This window comes from Bufo bufo, chromosome 5 (genome assembly GCF_905171765.1).
Source record: "Bufo bufo chromosome 5, aBufBuf1.1, whole genome shotgun sequence".
Classification (NCBI taxonomy): domain Eukaryota; kingdom Metazoa; phylum Chordata; class Amphibia; order Anura; family Bufonidae; genus Bufo; species Bufo bufo.
Window position 1 is genome coordinate 266,118,238 of NC_053393.1, and position 25,979 is coordinate 266,144,216.

The 25,979-nt window shown below is 40.6% G+C and overlaps 1 protein-coding gene across 6 annotated transcripts in view; it reads right to left on the reverse strand.

The window, feature by feature from the left end:
* Positions 1-25,979, reverse strand: part of LOC121001875 — a 378,122-nt gene that overhangs the window by 127,184 nt on the left and 224,959 nt on the right. For 4 of the 6 annotated variants that reach the window (XM_040433099.1, XM_040433098.1, XM_040433101.1 and 1 more), the window contains exon 11: positions 2,561-2,597. In XM_040433099.1, the coding sequence (XP_040289033.1) occupies positions 2,561-2,597 (37 nt within the window). The remainder of the gene's footprint in view (positions 1-2,560; positions 2,598-25,979) is intronic. The other 2 variants (XM_040433102.1, XM_040433100.1) reach the window with 1 other exon arrangement.

Below are 25,979 nucleotides of genomic sequence, written 5' to 3' on the forward strand. Positions count from 1 at the left end.
TGACCGCGCGCCTCCTGTGGGTGAGATTCCCTCGGTCGGGTCCTGCTGGAGCTATCTGCGGCCATTGATAGGAAATCTACTTCCTACTTCCGGAACGCACGTTGCGTGCGTTCCAAATACCGGAAGTCCCGCAGCCGAGACCCGGATCTCGCTTGTCTTGCGAGATTTTGTCCCCCAGCGATGCCGATTATCGGAGAGGGAGGCCCCGGCCCGCCTGAACACTGCCAGGAGGAACCGGCGTGCCAGACGCACTTCCCAGTGCGGCCGGGACTGCAGAGTAGCGGCAGCGCGGCATAATCCTAGAGGAGACTTACGCCGGGAGAGGTAACCCCTCTCCAAACCGACTCTCAGGGGCCCTGCAGCCTAAATCTTTTTGCTCTCCACGAACCGTCCTCTGTCTAGGACAGGAAACAGGAACTGGTGGTATTGGGGCCATGCTCCTCCTTATGAGCTCTCCACGAAAGTTCCTGTTTCCTGTCCTGGATGGAGGCGGTCTCTCAAGGGTGCTGTCATGGGCGTAAGGGAAATAAAAGTTAAGTTTTAACTGAAGAAAGCACACGTAAAATAAAGGCGTTTAAAGAGGACCTTTCACCGATTATTACACTATGAACTAAGTATACAGACATGTAGAGCGGCGCCCGGGGTTCTCACTGCACTTACTATTATCCCTGGGCGCCGCTCCGTTCTCCCGTTATGCCCTCCGGTATCTCCGTTCACTAAGTTATGGTAGGCGGAGTCTGCCCTTGTTCTTCTGTAGTGCTGGCCAATCGCATTGCAGAGCTCACAGCCTGGGAGAAAATAACCTCCTAGGCTGTGAGCTCTGCGCTGTGATTGGCCAGCGCTAGAGCAGAACAAGGGCAGACTCCGCCTACCATAACTTAGGGACTGAAATCTCCGCCTACTATAACTTAGTGGGCGGAGATTCCGGAGGGGATAGCAGGAGAAAGGAGCAGCGCCCGGGGATAATAGTAAGTGCAGTGAGATCCCCGGGCGCCGCTCTACATATCTGTATACTTAGTTGTGTGTAATAATCGGTGTGTAATAATCGGTGAAAGATCCTCTTTAATAGTCAGTTGACTAAATGTAATTAAACTCCAAAGGAATATGCCATTACATGGGCTAAAGGGTATAATATATTACTGAAGTCCTCTTTAAGTCTCCAATGAGAAATATGAGTAGGAGTCGCTGAGGACCTAAAGGTGGTCATTACCAGCGCTTGATCCAACCTCATCATGGAACCCATCTCTGCAGTGTTTTTTTATTGAGTTTACCATGTAGGATATATAACATGTATATAACTTTATTATAATAGTTGATATTATGACCATACAAAATTTTATTGAAAATTTTATTTTTGTAATAAAAAAAATATATAGTTTTATTACTTTTATACCATAAAATCACTTTCTAAAAAAATAAAATAAATCAGAGGGGGCGCACTGCGCCACCAATGTTTTAATACTGGGCTTGGGTGGTGGTGGGGGCGCACCAGTTTTAATACTGGGGCTTGGGGGGGGGGGGGGGGGGGCGCACTGCGCCACTAATGAAGATAACTCTCATTCATTCATATACAGGAGGCAGGAGCTGGCTGCAGAATGACATAGCCGGCTCCCGACCTCCATGACCGTTAGCTGCGATCCGCGGCACTGAGGGGTTAACTACCGCAGATCACAGCTACTTGTCATAGAGGTCGGGAGCCGGCTATGTGATTCTGCAGCCAGCTCCCGCCTCCTGTATATGAATTAATGAGAGAGGTATCTTCATTGGTGGCGCAGTGGTCACAGCCCCTCCCCTTCTCTAGTCCTCCCTACTCTCATTGGTGGCAGCAGCAGCACAGGGGGGAGGAAGACACTGCTTCCTTCTCCCCTGTGCTGCTGAGGGAACACGGAGAGCACTGTCAGCAGCGCGATCCTTGTTCCCCATACATTATCGGTATATCGGCAAAATAGATGCCGATACCGATAACGTTCAAAATCCTGAATATCGGCCGATAATATCGGTAAAACTGATAATCGGTCGATCCCTAATTTTTGGGGTAAGTAACATGATAACCTTATTATTTGGATTAAATGGACTAACCCACTCATCAGCAAGTGCCGTATTAGGTCAGTGTTTGTTCTACTGGATCTGGTGATCAAGTGATCCAGTTTCCTTGGACCCACCAACAGAAAGTATTCTTTAGGCCCAATCCAGATCAGAAGAACGGAAAAATAATGGTGATGTGAACTCTTCCTTTTCTCCCTCCCCATTTGCCTTTTCAGCTCCTGTCACATGTGCAAGAACAGCGTGTCACTGATGAGGTCAGTGAATGGCAGCAAGGTCATGGGGACTCATTGCTTACAGGATGCGACCCAAAACTTTTGAGATGGGAGCAACAGTGCTGGAATGATGTGGAAGCGTTTTATTTATGTTTTAGTACTGGGGGGGGGGGGAAAGAATGGAAAAACACTTTTCTGCAGATCTTTAATTTTGTACTTCTGTCAGACAACATATTTCATATTAAAATCGATTGGTGATGCTATACAGTTGTTTTCATATACTGTTATGTCCAAAGACTTACCTCTGATTCTTCTGCCTTATGTGCAATACTGTTGCTGCTTGCAAAATAAAAAAAATATAATGCAATGAATTCTTCATGACAAACAACATTTATATCAATATTACATAAAAAAAACCACACAAATAAGTTTAGATGGTTATGAACCCACATCACAAATATATATATTTTTTTACTAATTAAAAGGGTTGTTCAGGCATTACTAAGAGATAGTGATAGCCTATACTCCGGGTAACCTAATTGTCAATGATTGACAAACCACGCCTACACACTATACGACTCTCAATGGCAGTAGCACTGCAGTGATGACCGCTGTCCACTGCAAGGCTGACGGAGCTGTGCAGGTCTGGATCAGACTTCCAGCAACAGAGTTACACCCAAACAGCAGATCGGAAATAATGAAGAGTATGTAGGACTTCATTTAGTAAAGCCTGAACAACCCCTTTAAAAACAGATTCTAATAAAAACTTAATTTCAAATCTGCCTGAACTGAAGCTTTGTTAAAAGAGTTCACAGATTTGGTTTACAGAATCTAAGTGTACCACAAAAAAAAACACAAAAAACAAAACAAAAAAAACCATTGTAGTCTGGAGAGGATTCACTGAGTTCTATGGAAGACTGCTCTGTGATTTGTGCAAGGAGGGGGAGGAGGTGAGTTATGACTATCTTTTCTAAATCTCATGATGCTGTGTTACCTATACATGGGTGATAGCATTCATTGTAAACCTGCCTGTGACAATGAGTGGGCTGCTGAAAAGTCATTTCATCAGCCTAGTAGGCTTAGTGGCCAAAGTGAAAACTGCAGTGCAGTTTAATTTTTTATTTTTTTATATCAACATGCAAATAAAAAAACGGATGTTTACATATAACCTGTATGGCAAAAGACAAGCACAAGAAATATTAAAGGGGTTGTCTCACTTCAGCACATCGCATTTATCACATAGACAAATTTAAAGGGGTTATCCAAGATACGGTCGCCACTTCCGGGATCACATGCTTTACATTCTGCAGGTGATCCCAGGCTGAGATTACAACCTGCAGCACATAACGGAGTCTGAAACAGGCAGTGTATAACACAAGTGGAAAATGAATCAAGCCAGCAAAGAAAGCAATATGGACAATCAATACATTAGTAAGTGCCGTGTATTAACTTTGTCAACATGATAAATGCTATTTGCTGAAGAGAGACAACCCATTTAAGAGCATTTTCAAATTAATTTTTAATCTAGCCTTGGAAAACACTAGTTCAATTCATCTTATGTAAAAATATCAAGGTGCATGCATTAAAGTGAAAGTCAAGTTTAATCATTAGCTAATAAATATTTATAAACCGTAGCTGTTCTCTCACTATTTCTGGTTGCATAACCAAAGTTTTTAATATAATACAAGAAATTGATATTGCATCGAGGTTACAGAGTAAGCAAATGTACATCAGAACTTTTCATATTACAGCTTAGGGTAAATTGTGATTGTAACAATGATTATGAAATAAAAGTAAGGCTGGGCGATTTTGACAAAAAAAATATCTATTTTTAATCTAAGGATGATTATCAATTTCTTTTTGGTAATAACCTATTTTTCTGCTGATGTAGCCTTATCAGATCTTGTTTTTGGCAGGACAAATTACATTTTAGTGACCTAATTTTGGGGTACATATAACATCTATTAACTTTAATTACTTTTTGGGGAGTTGTAATTGTAAAAAAAGCTATTCTGTAATTTTCTTTCACTTTAAATTTACAATGTTCATGAAGCGGCATAACCAGAGTGTTATTGTTATTCTATGGGTCAATACTAGAGATGAGCGAAGTTTAGAAAAATTCAATTTGGCTGATTCGTTGAAGATTGCCAAGAAATTTGAATTGTTATAAATGAATTTGTCACGATTCGCTATAAATCAGGTATACCTGTATGTCATGGTGGCTGAGGGAATGTATGGAGCGGGCTGCTGCAGTTAGCCTGCTTCATACACAGCAGTAACAGCGACAGTAGTGGCCCCATGACACAGTAGGGAGGGTGTCAGCAGCAGCGATGCAGATGGTGATATATGACACCTGCCTTTAATACTGAGGCACATTAACTGTATCACTAAAATAACAGATTAACTCAATATTGGTGCCCTGCACGGTGATGCACATAGTGATATATTACATCTGCTTTTAATACTGAGGCACACTGACTGTATCCATAACAGAACGGATTAACTATAAATGTCAGTGTACTGAACAGTGATGCACATGGTGATAGTCTTCCTGCAGCCGCTCTCTCTAAAATTGTCCTATTAACAGTTTGCATCAACACTGTCCATAGTGCATGAGCGCTTGTCACAAATCTCCCTATGCTCAGCTCACAGTAGTGATGGAGTTCATGTGGTAGTTCAAAATGAACTGATCTTCTCATCTAGTTCACATTCCTTACAAAGTTCAGTTCACCAGGAACTAAAGAACTGAGAGGAGTAGACAGTGATGACACAGCAGCTCCAGCAGGATCATTTCCTTGATTTATAGTTCCTACTACTAGAAAAGAAAACACAATATAGACCTGCAAATACAAAACAAATAAAACTTTGAAATTACACAGTGTAGACTGTGTGAGTAAGGGTCCATTCAGACGTCCGTAGTGTTTTGCGGTATGCAAAACACTGACGCTGCACATCGCCGGCACTTAATAGATAAATTCCTATTCTTGCCAGCAGCTGCGGACAAGAATAGGACACGCTCTATTTTTTTCCGGAGCCATGGACAGGAAGTTCGGGTGTGCTGTCCACATCTTTTCCGTCCCCATTAAAAATGAATGAGTCCGTACCCGTTCCATATAATTGTGGAATGGATCCAGAACCCATTCAACGGACATCTGAATGGACCCTAAGAGAATGCGAGTCTACGTTGTGTGTGTGTAGGTTCATAAAACTCCCCTGATTTGTGATAAAATCCCAGCCTTTTCAGCTCTCTCAAACTCATTATGAGTCAGTGGACCTGAACTACTATAGATTAGGGTTGCAATGATACTTTTTTGATACTCTGATACCTAGTTCGATACGATACCGGGATTGGCGGTTTTTCTATTGTAAACTGCGATATCACTTAGAATCAGTCCCCATCAGAAAAGATGGTGTGCTCAAAGCGCAGAATGTGCTGTGTTCTCATAAATGCCCGCACAGTGGAGAAGGAGGGAGAGCGTCCCTCTCTCCCCAGTGCGTGTGTCTGGCCACTGCCACCAATGAAAAAGCTGAAACACCAGATGGGGGAGTGTCAGGGAAAGAGAGAGGGGAGAAAAGGAGGGCAGGGGAGAGAGAAACTCACCGCATCCTCGTGGTGCTGGAGGTTGATAAGTTAAAAGACCTTTGATGATGTCATCACCATGTGACCAGTAAAATCCACTGGTTAATGGTCACAAGGTGTTGACATCATCAGAGGTCCTTTTACTTCTCAGCATCTAGGAAGATCTTGCTGCAGGAGGTTTCAGTTTTGTAAGTATGTGCTTTATGTTATATGCCTGTATTAATGTGAGGCATATGGTCTTATTACATATAGGGGTTGTCCGGGTTCAGAGTTGAACCCGGACATACCCACAGCCCCCCTAATATGAGCTCCGATGTTCTCCTTTGCCCTGCACTGAATCGCACAGGGCAAAGGCATTTTCTGGACAAGTACCGGGCTCTCCATTGGGACTGCTAGGGGAGAGCATCAGAGCATGAAATGTACCTCCATGTGCATCACATTAATAGCAAGTGACCCCATCATCTCCTCATATAATGGGTAACATGAGGTTAATGATAGTGTCACTATTAATATGAAGCACATGGAGGTTAAAAAATGAACTCCACAATGTGCCTCACATTAACCCTTTAACGCACGATGCCGTACATGCACGGCATTATGCGCAGGGAATTGTATGGAGCAGGCTGTTGCGATGAGCCCGCTCCATATGCAGCAGATGCTGGCTGTATAATACAGCCGACACCCAGGCGCAATGACTGGGATCGGCTATCACTCCAAAACCGGTCAATTAACCGCTCAGATGGCGTATTTAACAGTGATAGTGGCATCTGTGACGCAAGACAGAGGGATGCGGCTCTCTCAGACTTCCGATCAAAAATATTAAAGTTTTTAAATCACCCCCCGTTCCCAATTTTATAAAAAAAAAAGAAAAAAAATTATCAGACACGGCCATGTCCAAAAATTACAACTATTATAATATTTTAAAAATGTTCCTGTGTGATGAACGCCGTAGGAAAAAAATACAAACATGCAATACAATTTTTTTTTGTCACTTTGTCCCCCCCAAAAAGTTGATCAAAAGTTGTATGTACCCCAAAAATGGTAGCAATAAAAACTACAATTTGTCCCACAAAAAACAAGCTCTCAAACAGCTCTGTAGACCAAAAATAAATGGCGATGCAAAGAAAATGTTGATTTTTTTTTTTCATAGGTTTTAATTTTTTTGCATGGTATCAAGTATTGCAATACTTTTTCTTGGTATTGAAACGGAATCAAAATGTTGGTATTGTGACAACGATCACAGGCTCCCCATCAGCCTCCTCAGAACATGGTGCTGTAGGGCAGGCAGTAGGCTATACTGGACTTCTGTTCACTCCACCAAATTCACACTGGTGGACAATAATAAATAAATCAGACCCTTTTAACCCCTTAAGGACTGGGCAATTTTTCACCTTAAGGACCAGACTGATTTTTGCAAATCCAGACAAAAAAAAAATATCAAGGAGCCATTGGCTCCTAACCTGAAAAATTTAGGAGACAAATTTAAATTTTTAGTCGCCAAATTTAAAAAACATATAATTACGGTATAATAATAATAAAAAAAAACAAAAAAAAACAAAACAACAACAGGTCTTACCTAGGGTTGTCACGATACCAAAATGTTGACTATTTCAATACCATAAAAAAGGATTGCGATACTCAATACCACGTGACAAAAAAATAAAACGCCAAAAAAGCAGTGTGCATTCCGCATTTTATGGAACGTCTGGACCATAATAGAACAGTCTGATCCTAATTTTTTATATTTTTTTTTTTTCTGTTACGACGTTCACTGAACAGGAGATATTTTTAAATATTTTAATAGTTCACACTTTTTTGGGCGTGGAGATATGTAATATGTTTATTTTTTATTGTTTATATATTTTATATGTAAAATTGGGAAAGCGGGCGATTTAAACTTTTAGTATTTCTTTTTTATTTTTTCTCTTTTTATTTATTAACTATTAGCCACCAATGTATGGGGCAAACTGTAATGTGTCACTTTATGCGGTGATGACTTTAAAACTCTTACTTATCCAAGCCATTCTGAGATTGTTTTCTCGTCACATATTATACTTTATGACAGTGGTAAATTTGAATCAAAATACCGTATTTTTTCGCCGTATAAGATACACCCCCCCCCCCCAGCACGGCCGGCGTGTGTATCAGCAGGGAGGGAGGAGGGGCTGGGGGACGACATCTTGTTTTGTAATGGCAGCGGGGCCCAATGCAGTCACTGTATTCTATTACACCGGGCCCCGTTCACTGTAGTAATCATATAGGCCAGGCATGGCCAACCTGCGGCTCTCCAGCTGTTGTGAAACTACAACTCCCACCATGCCCTGCTGTAGGCTGATAGCTGTAGACTGTTCAGGCATGATGGGAGTTGTAGTTTTGCAACAGCTGGAGAGCCTCAGGTTGGCCACCCCTGATATAGGCAATGTTATGAATGAAGCAGGCGGCGCAGGTGCGTGATGTAGTTAGTTACGCTGCCGCCGCCCGACCTCCTGCCTGCTACGGAAGTTAGTAGTAAGCACTACAGCCTGGATTGGAGAGGAATTCTACAGTTTCACATTGCCTATATGATTACTACAGTGAACGGGGAGGAGTTGCTGGGGGCAGACATCTTGTTTTGTAATGGCAGCGGGGCTCGGTGCAGTCGCTATATTCTATTACACCGGGCCCATTCACTGTAGTAATCATATAGGCAATGTTAAACTGAATTCCTCTCGAATCCAGCCTGCAGTACTTACTACAATCTTCCGTAGCAGGCAGGAGGCGGCAGCAGAACTCACTACGTCACGTGACATAGTGAGTTATGCTGCCGCCGCCCTGCCTCCTGCCTGCTACGGGAGTTAGTAGTAAGTACTACAGCCTGGATTGGAGAGGAATTCTACAGTTTAACATTGCCTATATGATTACTACAGTGACTGCACCGGGCCCCGCTGCCATTACAAAACAAGATGCAGACTCCTACCCCCTGTATTGGGGGTCATTCACTACACAGGGACACTTATGGTGGGGATCTGTGGATCACACATAGCATAAGATGCTATGTATCATCCACAGAACCCCCCCATTGCAGTGTCATACCATCCCCAGATGCCCCCATAGCAGTGTCATGCCATCCCCAGATGCCTCCATAGCAGTGTCATGCCATCCCCAGATGCCCCCATAACAGTGCGTCATCCACAGATCCCCCATAATAGTGTCATCCATAGACCACCATTAGTTCAAAATCCACCAAAAGCACACCTTTTGGTTAAATTTTTTTTCTTATTATTTTCCTCCTCAAAAACCTAGGTGCGTCTTATGGGTTGGGGAGTCTTATAGGGCGAAAAATACAGTATTTCATTTTTATTTATAAAAAAAATATTTAACAAAAATTTTTAAAAAACTCGCAACGTTCCAAACTTCTATTTCTCTCACTTTTAAAACAGATAGTGATACTTAATATAATAGTTATTACTTTACATTTCCCATATGTCTACTTCATGTTCGTATCATTTTGTAAACTACATTTTTACTTTTTGAATCCAGAGGGAAACAAACCAGGCTGGTGTAGTGAGCTGCATTTATATTTATATAAGGAGATATATAACGCGAGTTTGACCGCGACGCGTGGTTGATTAAGTGTGGTTGCGTAAGTGTGTAACTTAAGATTAAGTGACTTTAGATTCAGGGACTTCAGTGGGGGACTGCAATTAACCTGTTTCTTATTACTACATTGTATTGTATTTTTTGCTTTTGTGGTGTAATCCCCATTTAGTATGAGTTGCACAATTGACAACGCAGTCCAGTGCACATCTTGCATGATGTATGCAGTCCTGGAACAGCCGTTCCAGGGTGTATTTCTTTGTTCAAGATGTGAGCAAATTACCCGTTTGGAATCACTAATCGAGTCTCTAAACGGGCAAGTTGCAACACTGAGAGGCATTGACAATTTGCAAAAGAGTTTGCTTCTCACCGAGCAAGCACTCTTTGGGGTAGATGAGGGGGAGGGTGACAGAGAGGAGGCTGAGGAAAGTGAGGTAGCTAGCTGGGTAACAGTTAGAAAGCGGGGTAGAGGGAAGAGTGCCAGGGAGGCTAGCCCTGATCTGACACACCCCAACAAGTTTGCACGTTTGGCAGATGAGGGGCATATCAGTCCAGGGACGGCACTGCCGCAGCCGGACACTTCCTCTGCCAGTCAGGGGAATGTCAGCTCCGGTAAGCAGGATACCAGGAGAGCAGGGCAGGCCAGACAGGTGCTGGTAGTGGGGGACTCAATTATTAGGGGGACAGATAGGGAAATCTGTTACAAAGACCGTGATCGCCGAACAGTGTGCTGTCTTCCTGGCGCTAGAGTTCGCGGATCGGGTTGACAGATTACTGGGAAGGGCTGGAGAAGATCCAGCGGTCATGGTCCATATCGGTCCATATCGGAACCAATGACAAAGTTAGGGGTAGGTGGAGAGTCCTTAAAAATGATTTCAGGGATTTAGGTCAAAAGCTTAGGGCAAGGACCTCAAAGGTAGTATTTTCCAAAATACTACCTGTACCACGGGCCACACTAGAAAGGCAGCTGGAGATTAGGGAAATTAACAAGTGGCTCAAGAACTGGTGTAGGATGGAGGGGTTTGGGTTCCTGGAGAACTGAGCCGACTTCTCTGTCGGTTGCAGGCTCTATCGTCGGGACGGGCTGCACCTCAATGGGGAAGGGGCAGCTGTGTTGGGGAAGAAGATGGCTAGAAGGTTGGAGGAGTGTTTAAACTAGGGACTGGGGGGGAGGGTAATTACACTATAGAAGGGGAAGATAGTGCAGATAGAGACCGGGGGCAAGGTAGTGGGACTGGGGGAGGAATGGAAGGAGGGATTAGTGCCAGATGCTTGTACAACCCAGCAGGGTTACTTTTAGGATTAAATAGTGATGGTGAAATGAAGGTGGTATATTAGAAATACTATATTAAAAGTAGTATATTAAAAATAGTATATTAAAAATGCCTCAGTGGGAATTTTTCATTCAAGGTATTCCCTCTAGAAAAGAGTTTTCTAAAATGCAATATTTAGAAATGGAAATTTTCAAGTAAAAAACTTTAGAGTAAGAAAACTCACTTCACCCAGGAGGGGCAGGGTGGGATAAAACACATAACACCCACTCTGCTTCCTCCTGCGCCTGGGTCGCCTAAACGATCGTCTGGAAATGAACGGCAGTCACAGCTGGAACGTCTGCTCCTGATGAAGGGGATCCTTGGTGACCCCGAAACGCGTTGAGCCTACTTTTACCTTTACCCTACCCTGTGCTAATAAAGAGGAAATTTACCAGACGTTCCAGCTGTGACTGCCGTTCATTTCCAGACGATCGGCAGTCACAGCTGGAACGTCTGGTAAATTTCCTCTTTATTAGCACAGGGTAGGGTAAAGGTAAAAGTAGGCTCAACGCGTTTCGGGGTCACCAAGGATCCCCTTCATCAGGAGCAGACGTTCCAGCTGTGACTGCCGTTCATTTCCAGACGATCGTTTAGGCGACCCAGGCGCAGGAGGAAGCAGAGTGGGTGTTATGTGTTTTATCCCACCCTGCCCCTCCTGGGTGAAGTGAGTTTTCTTACTCTAAAGTTTTTTACTTGAAAATTTCCATTTCTAAATATTGCATTTTAGAAAACTCTTTTCTAGAGGGAATACCTTGAATGAAAAATTCCCACTGAGGCATTTTTAATATACTATTTTTAATATACTACTTTTAATATAGTATTTCTAATATACCACCTTCATTTCACCATCACTATTTAATCCTAAAAGTAACCCTGCTGGGTTGTACAAGCATCTGGGATTTTTCAATAGTGAATGAGACGACGGCTGGTTTTGACACTCCATTACCCACTGTTCTACCATTCTAAATTAAGCAGCTGACTACCTCTGAGGGATTTGGCGCCGTATACAGGTTCCTTTTTTCTTTTGTTTTGTTTTTTCCTTCATGCACCATGTCCACTTTAGATTAATTCTATCTGGACATAACACCTGTGGCAGCCTCTAACATCCTACACACAAAAAAATATATTATTAAATATATACAAAAAAGAACAACAACAATAATAAAAATCAATAAGTATTCATCCGAAATATATTTTGGACCCTAGATACATCATATCACCACCTAACGGTCCGTTCCTCTTGGCGCCCTGCCTGGATATCCCAGACTCTCTAGACACCAGAGAGTTTGTGACTAATCCCCTCTTCTTTTTTCCCTATATCTCTGTCTTATAGGAGGGATTAGAACAGTTCAGAAGGAAAGGTGTAGGGTAAAAAATATACATAAAATATACATAAACCTCTCAAATGTATGTATACTAATGCCAGAAGCCTGACTAATAAAACTGGTGAACTGGAATTAGTGATGTGTGAGGAGGACTATGACATAGTGGGAATAACTGAGACATGGCTGGATGATAGCTATGACTGGGCGGTTAATGTACAAGGTTACAGTCTGTTTAGAAAGGATCGTCAAAACCGGAGAGGGGGAGGGGTTTGTCTTTATGTAAAGTCCTGTCTAAAGCCCACATACCGTGAAGATAAAAGTGAGGGACATGAACATGTGGAGTCACTGTGGGTAGAGATACATGGAGCTAAAAACAACAATAAATTACTAATAGGAGTTTACTATAAACCACCTAATATACCAGAGTCCACAGAAAATCTATTACTAAATGAGATAGACAAGGCGGCAAATCATAATGAGGTGCTTATTATGGGGGACTTCAACTACCCAGATATAGACTGGGAAACGGAAACTTGTATATCTCATAAAGGAAACAGATTCTTGGCAATAACTAAAGACAATTACCTCTCCCAACTGGTTCAGGACCCGACTAGAGGGACGGCCATACTGGACTTAGTATTAACCAATAGACCTGACAGAACAACAGACTTGCAGGTTGGGGGACACCTGGGAAATAGTGACCATAAAGTAATAACCTTCCAATTATCATTCAAAAGAGCGTTTCTACAGGGAGGAACAAAAATACCAAACTTCAAAAAAGCTAAATTTAGCCAACTAAGAGAGGCCATAGGCCTAACTAACTGGGACAAAGTCCTCAAAAATAAAAATACAGCCACAAAATGGGATATCTTTAAAAACATCCTAAAATCTCATTGTGAGAGGTACATACCGTATGGGAATAAAAGGTTAAGGAACAAAAAGAAACCAATGTGGATAAACAGAACTGTAAAGAAAGCAATAAATGACAAAAATAAAGCATATAAAACACTAAAACAGGAGGGTGGCACGGAAGCACTGAAAAACTATAAGGAAAAAAATAGAACATGTAAAAAACAAATAAAAGCGGCCAAACTAGAGACCGAGAGATTAATTGCCAAAGAGAGTAAAACTAACCCTAAAATGTTCTTCAATTATATAAATGTTAAAAAGTATAAATCTGAAGGTGTCGGCCCTTTAAAGAGTAAGGAGGGGGGAGTCGCAGAGAGCGACGAGGAGAAAGCAAAGCTGTTAAATATTTTTTTCTCAAGTGTATTCACTGAGGAATATAAACTGTCAGATAAAATGCTGAATGTTGAAATAAATTCCCCATTAAAAGTGTCCTGTCTGACCCAGGAAGAAGTACAACAGTGACTTAAAAAGATCAAAATAGACAAATCGCCAGGACCGGATGGCATACACCCCCGTATCCTAAGGGAATTAAGTAATGTCATAGCCAGACCCTTATTTCTGATATTTGCGGACTCTATACTGACAGGGTGGCGCATAGCAAATGTGGTGCCAATATTCAAAAAGGGTCCAAAAACAGAGCCTGGAAACTATAGGCCGGTGAGTTTAACATCTGTTGTGGGTAAACTGTTTGAAGGTTTTCTGAGAGATGCTATCTTAGAACATCTTAACGGAAATAAGCAAATAACGCCATATCAGCATGGCTTCGTGAGGGATCGGTCATGTCAAACTAATTTAATCAGTTTCTATGAGGAGGTAAGTTCTAGACTTGACAGCGGCGAATCAATGGATGTCGTGTATCTGGACTTCTCCAAAGCATTTGACACTGTACCACATAAAAGGTTAGTATATAAAATGAGAATGCTCGGACTGGGAGAAAACATCTGTAAGTGGGTAAGTAACTGGCTCAATGATAGAAAACAGAGGGTGGTTATTAACGGTACATACTCAGATTGGGTCACTGTCACTAGTGGAGTACCTCAGGGGTCAGTATTGGGCCCTATTCTCTTCAATATATTTATTAATGATCTTGTAGAAGGCTTGCATAGTAAAATATCAATTTTCGCAGATGACACTAAACTGTGTAAAGTAATTAACACTGAAGAGGACAGTATACTACTACAGAGGGATCTGGATAGATTGGAGGCTTGGGCAGATACGTGGCAGATGAGGTTTAACACTGACAAATGTAAGGTTATGCACATGGGAAGAAATAATGCAAGTCACCCGTACATACTAAATTGTAAAACACTCGGTAATACTGACATGGAAAAGGATCTAGGAATTTTAATAAACAGCAAACTAAGCTGCAAAAAACAGTGTCAGGCAGCTGCTGCCAAGGCCAATAAGATAATGGGTTGCATCAGAAGGGGCATAGATGCCCGTGATGAGAACATATTCCTACTACTTTACAAATCATTAGTCAGACCACACATGGAGTACTGTGTACAGTTCTGGGCTCCAGGGAACAAGGCAGACATAGCAGAGCTGGAGAGGGTCCAGAGGAGGGCAACTAAAGTAATAACTGGAATGGGGCAACTACAGTACCCTGAAAGATTATCAAAATTAGGGTTATTCACGTTAGAAAAAAGACGACTGAGGGGAGATCTAATTACTATGTATAAATATATCAGGGGTCAGTACAGAGATCTATCCCATCATCTATTTATCCCCAGGACTGTAACTGTGACAAGGGGACATCCTCTGCGTCTGGAGGAAAGAAGGTTTGTACACAAACATAGAAAAGGGTTCTTTACGGTAAGAGCAGTGAGACTATGGAACTCTCTGCCTGAGGAGGTGGTGATGGTGAGTACAATAAAGGAATTCAAGAGGGGCCTGGATGTATTTCTAGAGTGTAATAATATTACAGGCTATAGCTACTAGAGAGGGGTCGTTGATCCAGGGAGTTATTCTGATTGCCTGATTGGAGTCGGGAAGGAATTTTTAATCCCCTAAAGTGAGGAAAATTGGCTTCTACCTCACAGGGTTTTTTTGCCTTCCTCTGGATCAACTTGCAGGATAACAGGCCGAACTGGATGGAAAAATGTCTTTTTTCGGCCTTATGTACTATGTTACTATGTTACATTTTATTTTTTGGGGACGTTAGAAGGCTTAGAAGCAAATCTTGAAATTTTTCCGAAAATTAAATAAAATAAATAAAAAAAAACTTTAAGGACCAGGTTCAGGTATGAAGTCACTTTGTGAGGTTTACATAATAGATACCACCAACAAATGACCCCATTTTAGAAACTACACCCCTCAAGGTATTAAAAACATTTTTTTATTTTTTTTTAGAAACGTTGTCAACCCTTTAGGTGTTCCACAAGAATTAATGGAAATCGGAGATGAAATTTCAAAATTTAACTTTTTTAGCAAATTTTATATTTCAATCATTTTTTGCCCCGATTCTGTAGTTTACAGAAACACCACATATGTGGTCATAAACTGCTGTATGGCCACACGGCAGGGCGCAGAAGGAAAGTAACGCCATATGGTTTTTGGAAGGCAGATTTTGACTGGTTTTTGACAGTTTTATTGTGCCCATGTCCCATTTGAAGTCTCTCTGATGCACCCCTACCTAGAGTAGAAACTCCCAAAAAATTACACCATCTTGGAAACTACGGGATAAGGTGGCAGCTTTGTTGGTACTATTTTAGGGTACCAATGATTTTTGGCTGCTCTAAATTACACTTTTTGAGGGGCAAGGTAACAAAAAATAGCTGTTTTCATATTGTTTTAATTTTTGTTATTTACAATGTTCATCAGACAGGTTAGATCATAAGCTATTTTTATAGAGCAGGTTGTTACGGACGCGACCATACCAAATATGACTTTCTTGTTTGCTTCAGTTTTACATAATAAAGCATTTTTGAAACAAAATATTTTTTTGTATCTCCATATTCTGAAAGCCATATTTTTTTTTATTTTTTGGGCGACTGTCTTATGTAGGGGCTCATTTTTTTCGGTATGAGATGACTGTTTAATTGCCACTATTTTGGGGTGCGTATGACTTTTTGATCAATTGCCATTACACTTTTTGTGATGTAAGGTGACAAAAAAGCTTTTTGACACAGTTTTTATTAGATTTTTTACGGTGCTCACCTGAGCGGTTAAATCATGTGATATTTTTATAGAGCAGGTCGTTACGGAAGCGGCGATACCTAATATGTATACTTTAAGTTTTATAAACTAATATTTTTGGAACAAAAAATAAATAAATCATGTTTTAATGTCTCCATAGTTTTTTTTTGGGCCATTGTCTTACGTAGAGTATCATTTTTGAGGGATGAGATGTTTTATTGGTACAATTTTGGGGTGCGTATGACTTTTTGATCGCTTGCCATTACACTTTTTGTGATGTAAAGTGACAAAAAAAAATGGCTTTTTGTCACTTTTTTTTATGGTGTTCACCTGAGGGGTTAGGTCATGTGGTATTTTTATAGAGCAGGATGTTATGGACGTGGCGACACCTAATATGTATACTTTTTTATTTTATTTTACATTTAACACAAAAGCATTTTTGAAACAAAAAAAAATAAATCATGTTTTAGTGTCTTTATAGTCAGAGCCATAGTTTATATATTTTTTTGGCGATTGTCCTATGTAGGGGCAAATTTTTTGCGGGATGAGGTTAGATTGGTACTATTTTGGGGGGCATAGTACTTTTTGATTGCTTAGTGTTGCACTTTTAGTGATGCAAGGTGACAAAAATGCCTTTTTTTGACAGTTTTTTTTTATTTATTTTTTATGGCGTCTATCGGATAGGGTGGATCATGTGATATATTTATAGAGCCGGTCGTTACTGACGTGGCGATACCTAATATGTGTGTTGTTTCTTTATTATCTATTTATGCGTGTTTATTGTAATTTATTTTGCTCCATTACATTTTGGTGATTATTAAATAAGCTTGGCATTTGTGGTTATCTCAGGATTCAAGCTAACAACCCTCTATATGCAATGCTGATGCCTTACCAGTGTACTACAGGACACACTTATTTAGGAAAATAATTTATCTAACTGAAAACCTTCATTAGTATTCATGTACACTGATGTCTACAGAAACATCTTTATATACCAGGATATTTTAGGTAGAAAATGATCAGAGAGCTAAAATGTGTTCATTGTAATTAATCTTGCTCTATTATATTTTTGCGAACATTAAATACATTAGACGTTTGCTATTATCACAATGTCCTGTTATACACAGACGTATGTGTAGATACCAGTGTAACATTGTACATGAATACTAGTAAAAGTTGTTAGTTAAAGAAATTCTTTGAACTCAGTGCTGTCAAGCCTGTGGGTCAGCTGGTATGATTTTTGCATCCAATATAGAAAGTCTTCGGTTCGAGACACGCCAGTGACAATTTGGATAAAAGGAGAATAAAAGTTTTTAATGGGCATCTGTCAGCAGGTTTGTACCTATGAAACTGGCTGACTTGTTGCATGTGCACTTGGCAGCTGAAGGCATCTGCCTTGTCAAGCAATGCAGGATTCAGAGGATAGAGCTTGCTAAGAACTCATTTTCATACTCTTCTCAGAAATGCTGGCACATAAGAACATGGTTCGACAGCCTTCAGCTGTCAAGTGCACATGCAACAGGTCAGTCAGTTTCATACAGGGAGTGCAGAATTATTAGGCAAATGAGTATTTTGACCACATCATCCTCTTTATACATGTTGTCTTACTCCAAGCTGTATAGGCTCGAAAGCCTACTACCAATTAAGCATATTAGGTGATGTGCATCTCTGTAATGAGAAGGGGTGTGGTCTAATGACATCAACACCCTATATTAGGTGTGCATAATTATTAGGCAACTTCCTTTCCTTTGGCAAAATGGGTCAAAAGAAGGACTTGACAGGCTCAGAAAAGTCAAAAATAGTGAGATATCTTGCAGAGGGATGCAGCACTCTTAAAATTGCAAAGCTTCTGAAGCGTGATCATCGAACAATCAAGCGTTTCATTCAAAATAGTCAACAGGGTCGCAAGAAGCGTGTGGAAAAACCAAGGCGCAAAATAACTGCCCATGAACTGAGAAAAGTCAAGCATGCAGCTGCCAAGATGCCACTTGCCACCAGTTTGGCCATATTTCAGAGCTGCAACATCACTGGAGTGCCCAAAAGCACAAGGTGTGCAATACTCAGAGACATGGCCAAGGTAAGAAAGGCTGAAAGACGACCACCACTGAACAAGACACACAAGCTGAAACGTCAAGACTGGGCCAAGAAATATCTCAAGACTGATTTTTCTAAGGTTTTATGGACTGATGAAATGAGAGTGAGTCTTGATGGGCCAGATGGATGGGCCCGTGGCTGGATTGGTAAAGGGCAGAGAGCTCCAGTCCGACTCAGACGCCAGCAAGGTGGAGGTGGAGTACTGGTTTGGGCTGGTATCCTCAAAGATGAGCTTGTGGGGCCTTTTCGGGTTGAGGATGGAGTCAAGCTCAACTCCCAGTCCTACTGCCAGTTTCTGGAAGACACCTTCTTCAAGCAGTGGTACAGGAAGAAGTCTGCATCCTTCAAGAAAAACAATGATTTTCATGCAGGACAATGCTCCATCACACGCGTCCAAGTACTCCACAGCGTGGCTGGCAAGAAAGGGTATAAAAGAAGAAAATCTAATGACATGGCCTCCTTGTTCACCTGATCTGAACCCCATTGAGAACCTGTGGTCCATCATCAAATGTGAGATTTACAAGGAGGGAAAACAGTACACCTCTCTGAACAGTGTCTGGGAGGCTGTGGTTGCTGCTGCACGTAATGTTGATGGTGAACAGATCAAAACACTGACAGAATCCATGGATGGCAGGCTTTTGAGTGTCCTTGCAAAGAAAGGTGGCTATATTGGTCACTGATTTGTTTTTGTTTTGTTTTTGAATGTCAGAAATGTATATTTGTGAATGTTGAGATGTTATATTGGTTTCACTGGTAAAAATAAATAATTGAAATGGGTATATTTTTTTTTTTTGTTAAGTTGCCTAATAATTATGCACAGTAATAGTCACCTGCACACACAGATATCCCCCTAAAATAGCTAAAACTAAAAACAAACTAAAAACTACTTCCAAAAATATTCAGCTTTGTTATTAATGAGTTTTTTGGGTTCATTGAGAACATGGTTGTTGTTCAATAATAAAATTAATCCTCAAAAATACAACTTGCCTAATAATTCTGCACTCCCTGTAGGTACAAATCTGCCGACAGATGCCCTTTAAATACACAGGGATGTTCTCAAGCACTATTATAAAGCTGGAGGCACTAATTATGTGGGGCAATGACTTCTTTTAACCTGTTCCCAACCTCCACTATACATGTACAGTGGAAGTCGGAACTTTAAACATGGCGCCTGCTCAGAAGCTGAGTTGGTGTCATAGCTGCTGGGTGCCTGCTGCTTTACACAGTAGACACCCAGAAGCATTGTCTGCGATCTGCAATAACGACAATCATGGGCATTTAACCCCTCATGTGCCATGGTCAATTGTGACCACGACACATGTGGCATCTTTCCCCTGGAGCTCTGCGCTTCCAGGGCCCTAACGGATCCCCTGTGCTGAGATCAGGTTTGCTATGGCAGTGTTGGGCCTTTGGAAGACTCCAAGGCCTGCCACAGCGATGTTCCTATGGAAGCCTATAGGTTGCGGTGCTAAATAAAGTACTTTTTTTTTTTTTTGCTTTGTGGGTGTAAACTGAAACAAGTAGCCAGAAACGGGTAAATTTCGGCAACATGCCATCCAAATCATACAGCATAAGGTCGGGTGGGACAGTGTCACCAAAAGAGAAAGGGGTGGACAGTCCTTAAACTAAACTAGAGAAATATCTTAAATCCCACCCCCCAGACTAAAGGGATGCAGAGGGCTCTAGCTTGGAGGAAGGATAGAGAGGACCCCGAGGCTGGGGAACCCAGTAGTAACTAAGGTCCCAATAGTCACATGGAAACCATATACAGGAAACTAGAAGATACATTGGAGGCTAAAAAATCTTCCAATCAAGCCTTAGGCTCTTTAACTGTTACAGTAGCCGCTCTACAGTCTGATATATCCCTAATAAAAGGATGATATGTGTAAAATACGGTCTCGAGTTAAAGATACGGAATCCAATATTGTAGAAACAAAAATAGAATTGAGAAAGCTGAAAAATAAGGTAGTGGAGATGGATACGGAGCATAAAATGCTAAGGGACAAACTCAAAGATCTGGAAGACAGATCTAGAAGAGGGAATCTCTGATTCATAGGTTTCCCAGAAGGGGTAGAAGAGAAAGATCCTGGAGGCTTTATTCAGAAACTAGACATTAAGCCCGTTATAATAACGGGCGCTAGAACAGTAGTGTATAAACATTATTAGAAACAGTCTATATTAAATAATAAGATAATTTAACCACATTGTATTTCTTGTTTTATTTTCTTTTGTCAAAAATATTTTGGAAAGAAGTCAAAAGTAAATTAATAATAAAAATAAAATGGAAACGTATATATCACGATACAGTAAGTATAGTTTGTAACAATCTGCAATATACGATACCTGAATCAGATATTTAATAATTTTTCTATAAAATTTCTTTATACACAACATTTCTTGGAAATATTCTACCTGAATTTGGCAACAGTTTGCCTTGTTCAGGACCATGTACAACCTTTACAACCACATCTGAAAAAGTTCTAACTCTAGATAATGCAACATATAACTGACCGTGGCAGAATACTGGTTCTGGCAAGTAAATGCCAAATTTTTCTAAGGTTTGCCCCTGAGCTTTATTAATTGTCATGGCAAAGGCTAATAGAGGATGGAGCTAAATCAATACGTGGAATAAAGACCATGTCCCCTTCTGCTGAACCTGTTATTACTTGAGCAATAATGAGGTTTCTTTTCAAGTCTTTAACAAAGTGGCGGGTTCCATTGCACAATCCTCTTTTAGTGTTTATATTTCTGAGGAGCATAATTATTTCTCCCTTTTTAAAGGATTAGTTTATGCCTCGGCATTCCTGTTGGAGTTAACTCATTAAGAAACTTAATAGGATAGTTCTGCATATCTTCCTCAGTTGAGTCATCAATTGAGTTTGAGCTAAGGAATGTCACAGTATCTCCTTCCAAAATGTTTAGCACCTCTTCATTTATGCTATCAACATCTTCGAGTTCTTTGGGCAAAGAATACATTTTTTTGTTATCGGTGAGACATCAGCAACTAAAATTCTTTCTCCAAAAAAGTTGTTGACAATATTTCCTGTACATAAAATTTTTGAAGGGATTTCAATTATGTCTTCAGGCAAACCGTCAATGTGTGGTGTATCACCATTGCCAACTTGGATCAACCAATTGCTGAATTCAGTATCAACTGAACGGATATTGTTTGTAAGGTTAAGTATTTGGAAGTTTTGCCACAGTTTATTATACTTTATACATGCTTCAACAATTTTTGTCCGGTCACCATGAGGAACCACTGGAAGTGTTTGCCGAAAATCTCCACCAAGTAATAAAACTTTTTCTCCAAAGGGTTTCTGGTTATCCATTATTTCTTTTAGCAGTTTGTCAACCACTGTAAGAGCAATAGACGGGGCCATTGTACACTCATCCCAAATGAGCACTGTAGATCTCAAATTTTCAGCATCAGCAGAATAGAGACGCATATTTGATATTGAGTTCTCAACTATCGGAACAGGTAAATTGAACTGAGAGTGGTATGTTATTCCACCCTCAAGAAGATTGGCTGCTATACCTGTTGAGGCTACAGGGAGTGCAATGTTACCTTCTCCACAAACTGTGCTGAGAAGGGTTTTGTAAAGATACGTTTTACCACTACCTCCTGGACCAGCCAAGAAAAAAACGGTTGCAAAGGTTGTCATTTTTGCTTGCAGACAATATTTTTTCTGAAGCTCTTTTTTGTTCTCTGTTTAATGTTTTCTCCATTTCTTCAGCTGTGTATTTTTGTAATTCCTTGTCATACATATTCCAAAGTTGATCAGTATTTGGCATTGTAGAAGGCAATCCAAAATCTTCACAGTTTTTGCCATGTAGTACCAGAATGTTGGCCATTTCTTTAAGTGCGATCTTACGACAAATTGTACAATCATCATTGTGTTGTTTAGGTTTGTGAACTAAATCTTCAATGAGATATTGCTCATATTTTAGAAAAAGTGCATTCATATTTTGTAATGATGCAAAAACGCAGACATATGCAAATAATTCCCTAAGTTGTTTAGGCATTGTAAAGTGGACAGCATCTTCCAGAGTGTTCTCCCACACATCGTCATCAGTAATAAGTCCTTTTGCTTTTGCAGCCTCTTGGAAAGTGGGATATACATTACCATGTACTGTCCTCAGATCTTCAAAGGATACTGCACAAGCCACATGCAGCAATAGTAGACGCAGACAGTAACGCTCTGCATCTGATATTAAGTTGACAGAATACATTCGTCCAATAATTTTTTCTGCACCACGTTGACGCAATTTCCAACAACAATTTTGAGAGTCAAACATAATGCAAAGGAATGTCCGAATATAATATATTCTTTGCTTCCTCTTTTTGTTGATTCAATTTGAACCAAGCTGTCAATTGAGTATCACGGTTTAAAGCTCTCTGTACCGCTGTGGTAATGTCATTTGGGTTGAAAAATACTGATTGTTCTTCAGGCAGATGCACTGCTAATCTATGGATGGTATGGGATTGATAATGCATTTCAAACCCATTCAAACGCCATGCTGCTTCTGGAGCACTGACATACCTAGAATTAATAAAGGTGTTTATTTCATTGTGATTCAAATTACCTTGTTCTTGAATGACAACATTTGCACAATCATGACCTTTGTACACATATGTAAAAAGGTATTTGACACTTTTCACTGATGCACAAACTTCCACATTAATATGGCAATTGTACTTCAACGCTAAGTAAGGATTATATGGTACAACCCAAGAATTATCAATATTCTTTCCATTAAGAATTATAGTTTGGCCTGTATTTCTTCTCTTGTACTTTGGATAGCCATTGCTATTAGCAATAGTATTTTGTTGGAATTCCTTCGGAAAATCCTTACAGCATTTGTCATACATGGAGAATTAGGATTGAGTGCTCCGCATGGTCCATGAATCATATGCTGAAATGTTAGGGATTTCAGCAGAGACAATTTTATCTATCAGTTCTTCATTTTTTGGTTTACAGCTTTAAGAATGAGAAGTATGTGAGCATTTGGTAAACCTCTTTTGAAATTCTATCACGTAGACCATTGCTTTTGGGACTCCAAAAATATGTTTTTTTACTGAAGTCATCAATTAGAGCTTTGAGTTTTAGGAGAAAATACTCTTGCAACTAAATGTGGTTGTCCATGTTGTAGGTTATCTACAATCTCTTCCCATTTGGGATTGCATGTCATTGTAATAAAAAGATCTGGTTTTCCATATTTTCTGACAATTGCCATAGCATCTTGATAATTTTGTTGCATGTTTCTGGGGCTACCAGAAATGAAGGCGGCAAAATATACATTTTTCCAGGACTCAGGCCTGCTTCATTGGCTTCATTAAACAAATGATCCATTAATCCAGAGTATTTTTCCACACGCAATTTAGGCTGATTTTGACGTATATAATTTAGTCTGTTGGCTTCTGTTTTTACATATGCATCAACTATATATTGCTGTGTAAGGCGGCCTGCATTTAAAAAGGGATTAAAATCCTCTCTAATGGAAAGACGGTAACCGTAGTATTGCATTTGAGCGACTAACTCTAGGATTGTGTGACTGGTTTGGTAAATTTAATAAAGCTTGTGGTCTGTTTTGCAATGGAATGTCAATTCCCCAGCTTTGATCCCCATAGGGGAATAACAATGGATAAACCATGGGTTCTAAATTAGGATCAAGGACACTAATTCTTTGTGTTTTAGTGTTTTATTTGTATAATCTTCACTTTGTTTGCAGTGTATAAGAAGATCTCTTTCAAGTGGTGGTTCTCCATCATTTTGAAAAATAAAAGCAAACTCATTATATTTTGGTGCGTTATAGCGCCTTTGGTCATTTTTGCGATCTTGTATTATTGTCATGGACACTTCCTTAATAACTGTCATTTTTGGCGGCATTCTCTTCATATTCTTTTTCAACTTGGTACAACATTTTGCAAGCCTCGGCAACAGGATTGAATTGTGCCATAAATTTACTTAATGTTTGCATAAGCTCTGTATTTATTCCTGAGTTGGCTGAAATTTGCATTCTTTGTTCTGCAGCTTCAGATGGATCTAAAATGTATAATTGTACAAACTGTCTGTTTTCACCCTGCTGAGGATGCAGTGTTCCTGCTCTGTGACAAATCAAACCATAGATTCGAAAACAGTATGGCCCATAGCCAGAAGGCAGACTGATGTTAGCTCTCATAGATGCAAATGCTAGAGCACTATTTATTGACCTTATATTTTGCATGAAATTTTTGCTGTAATGATGCTGACCCGTCATGAGCTGCTGTATAAACTGATTTGTTCGAATTGGTTGAAGATTTACTTTTCCTTTTGAGCAACACTGTGTAAATTTTTGATCAGATGGTCTTTGTCCTTCAAAATGTTTTGCTTGACAAAAATTGCATATCTGATTTAAATCTCCACATGTGTGGGGTATGTTGTTACCCTCATTAATATTAACTATATCATTTATCATTGCCATTCTTTCTATTGTTGCCCAGGATTCGTTATTTTCCACTTGTTTACTTCGGGCCAGTCTCTGTAATTGTGCTTGCCACAAACATTGTAATTGTCGTTCTTCTGATGTAAGAATTGCTCTCCTAGCTTTTTCTGTTTCAGCATTTCTCTTACGTTTTTGTCTCTCTCTTATATCATTTATGCTCTCCTGTGCGGCTGTTGATAAATGTCTTGTGTCTGTTTGTAGATCTGTTATCCTGCTTCTTTTTATTGCTTGTTGCTGACGTAGTGTTGCTCTCCTAGCTCTGTGTGCTTTCACATTTTTCTGACGCTCATTTTCCTTTTCTTCAGTAGATCCATTTGCTCGTCTTTGTCTTTCTCTTAGAGATAGTTTTTTACGCTGATTTTCCTGTTCTTCTATAGATCTATTTGCTCTTCTGAATCTTTCTCTTAGCGTTTTTGTGACACTCATTTTCTTTTTCTTGAATTGATCTATTTGCTCGTTTTTTTCTTTCTTTTTTTGATTTTTACTTGCTGACTTGAGTGTTTCTCCAGGAGAATTTGGTTATGTATGGTTTCATTGTCTGTGTCTTTTGTCCTACTTGATGTGTCCTTTTTTTTGGGTGACATGTTGTTAGTAAAAAGTCCAAGTAATATAGGCTTGTACTTTTATAATTTTATAATATTTTCTCTTACTGTAATACTGACATATGTAGCTGTAATATGTGTCACTGGCACTGACTTTTGGCTGAGACTGCAGGCACTGTGACTGGTGGCTGATATGACTGCCACTGACTGGTAGTGCTGAGACCACTTGCACTGTAACTGGTGGCTGATACGGCTGGCACTGACTGGTGGTGCTGAGAGCACTGGCACTGTGACTGGTGGCTGATACAGCTGGCACTGACTGCTAGGAATGACTGGTGGTGCTGAGACTGTGGGCACTGTGACTGGTGCCTGAGATGGCTGGCACGGACTGGTGGTGCTGAGACTGTAGCTGATGGCTGAAACAGCTGGCACTGGTGGCTGAGACGACGGCAGTGCCACGTGGTGCTGAGACTGCTGTCACTGTGACTGGTGGCTGATACGGCTGGCACTGACTGGTGGTGCTGAGACCACTGGCACTGTGACTGGTGGCTGATACAGCTGGCACTGACTGCTAGGACTGACTGGTGGTGCTGAGACTGTGGGCACTGTGACTGGTGCCTGAGATGGCTGGCACGGACTGGTGGTGCTGAGACTGTAGCTGATGGCTGAAACAGCTGGCACTGACTGGTGGCTGAGACGACGGCAGTGCCACGTGGTGCTGAGACTGCTGTCACTGTGACTGGTGGCTGATACGGCTGGCA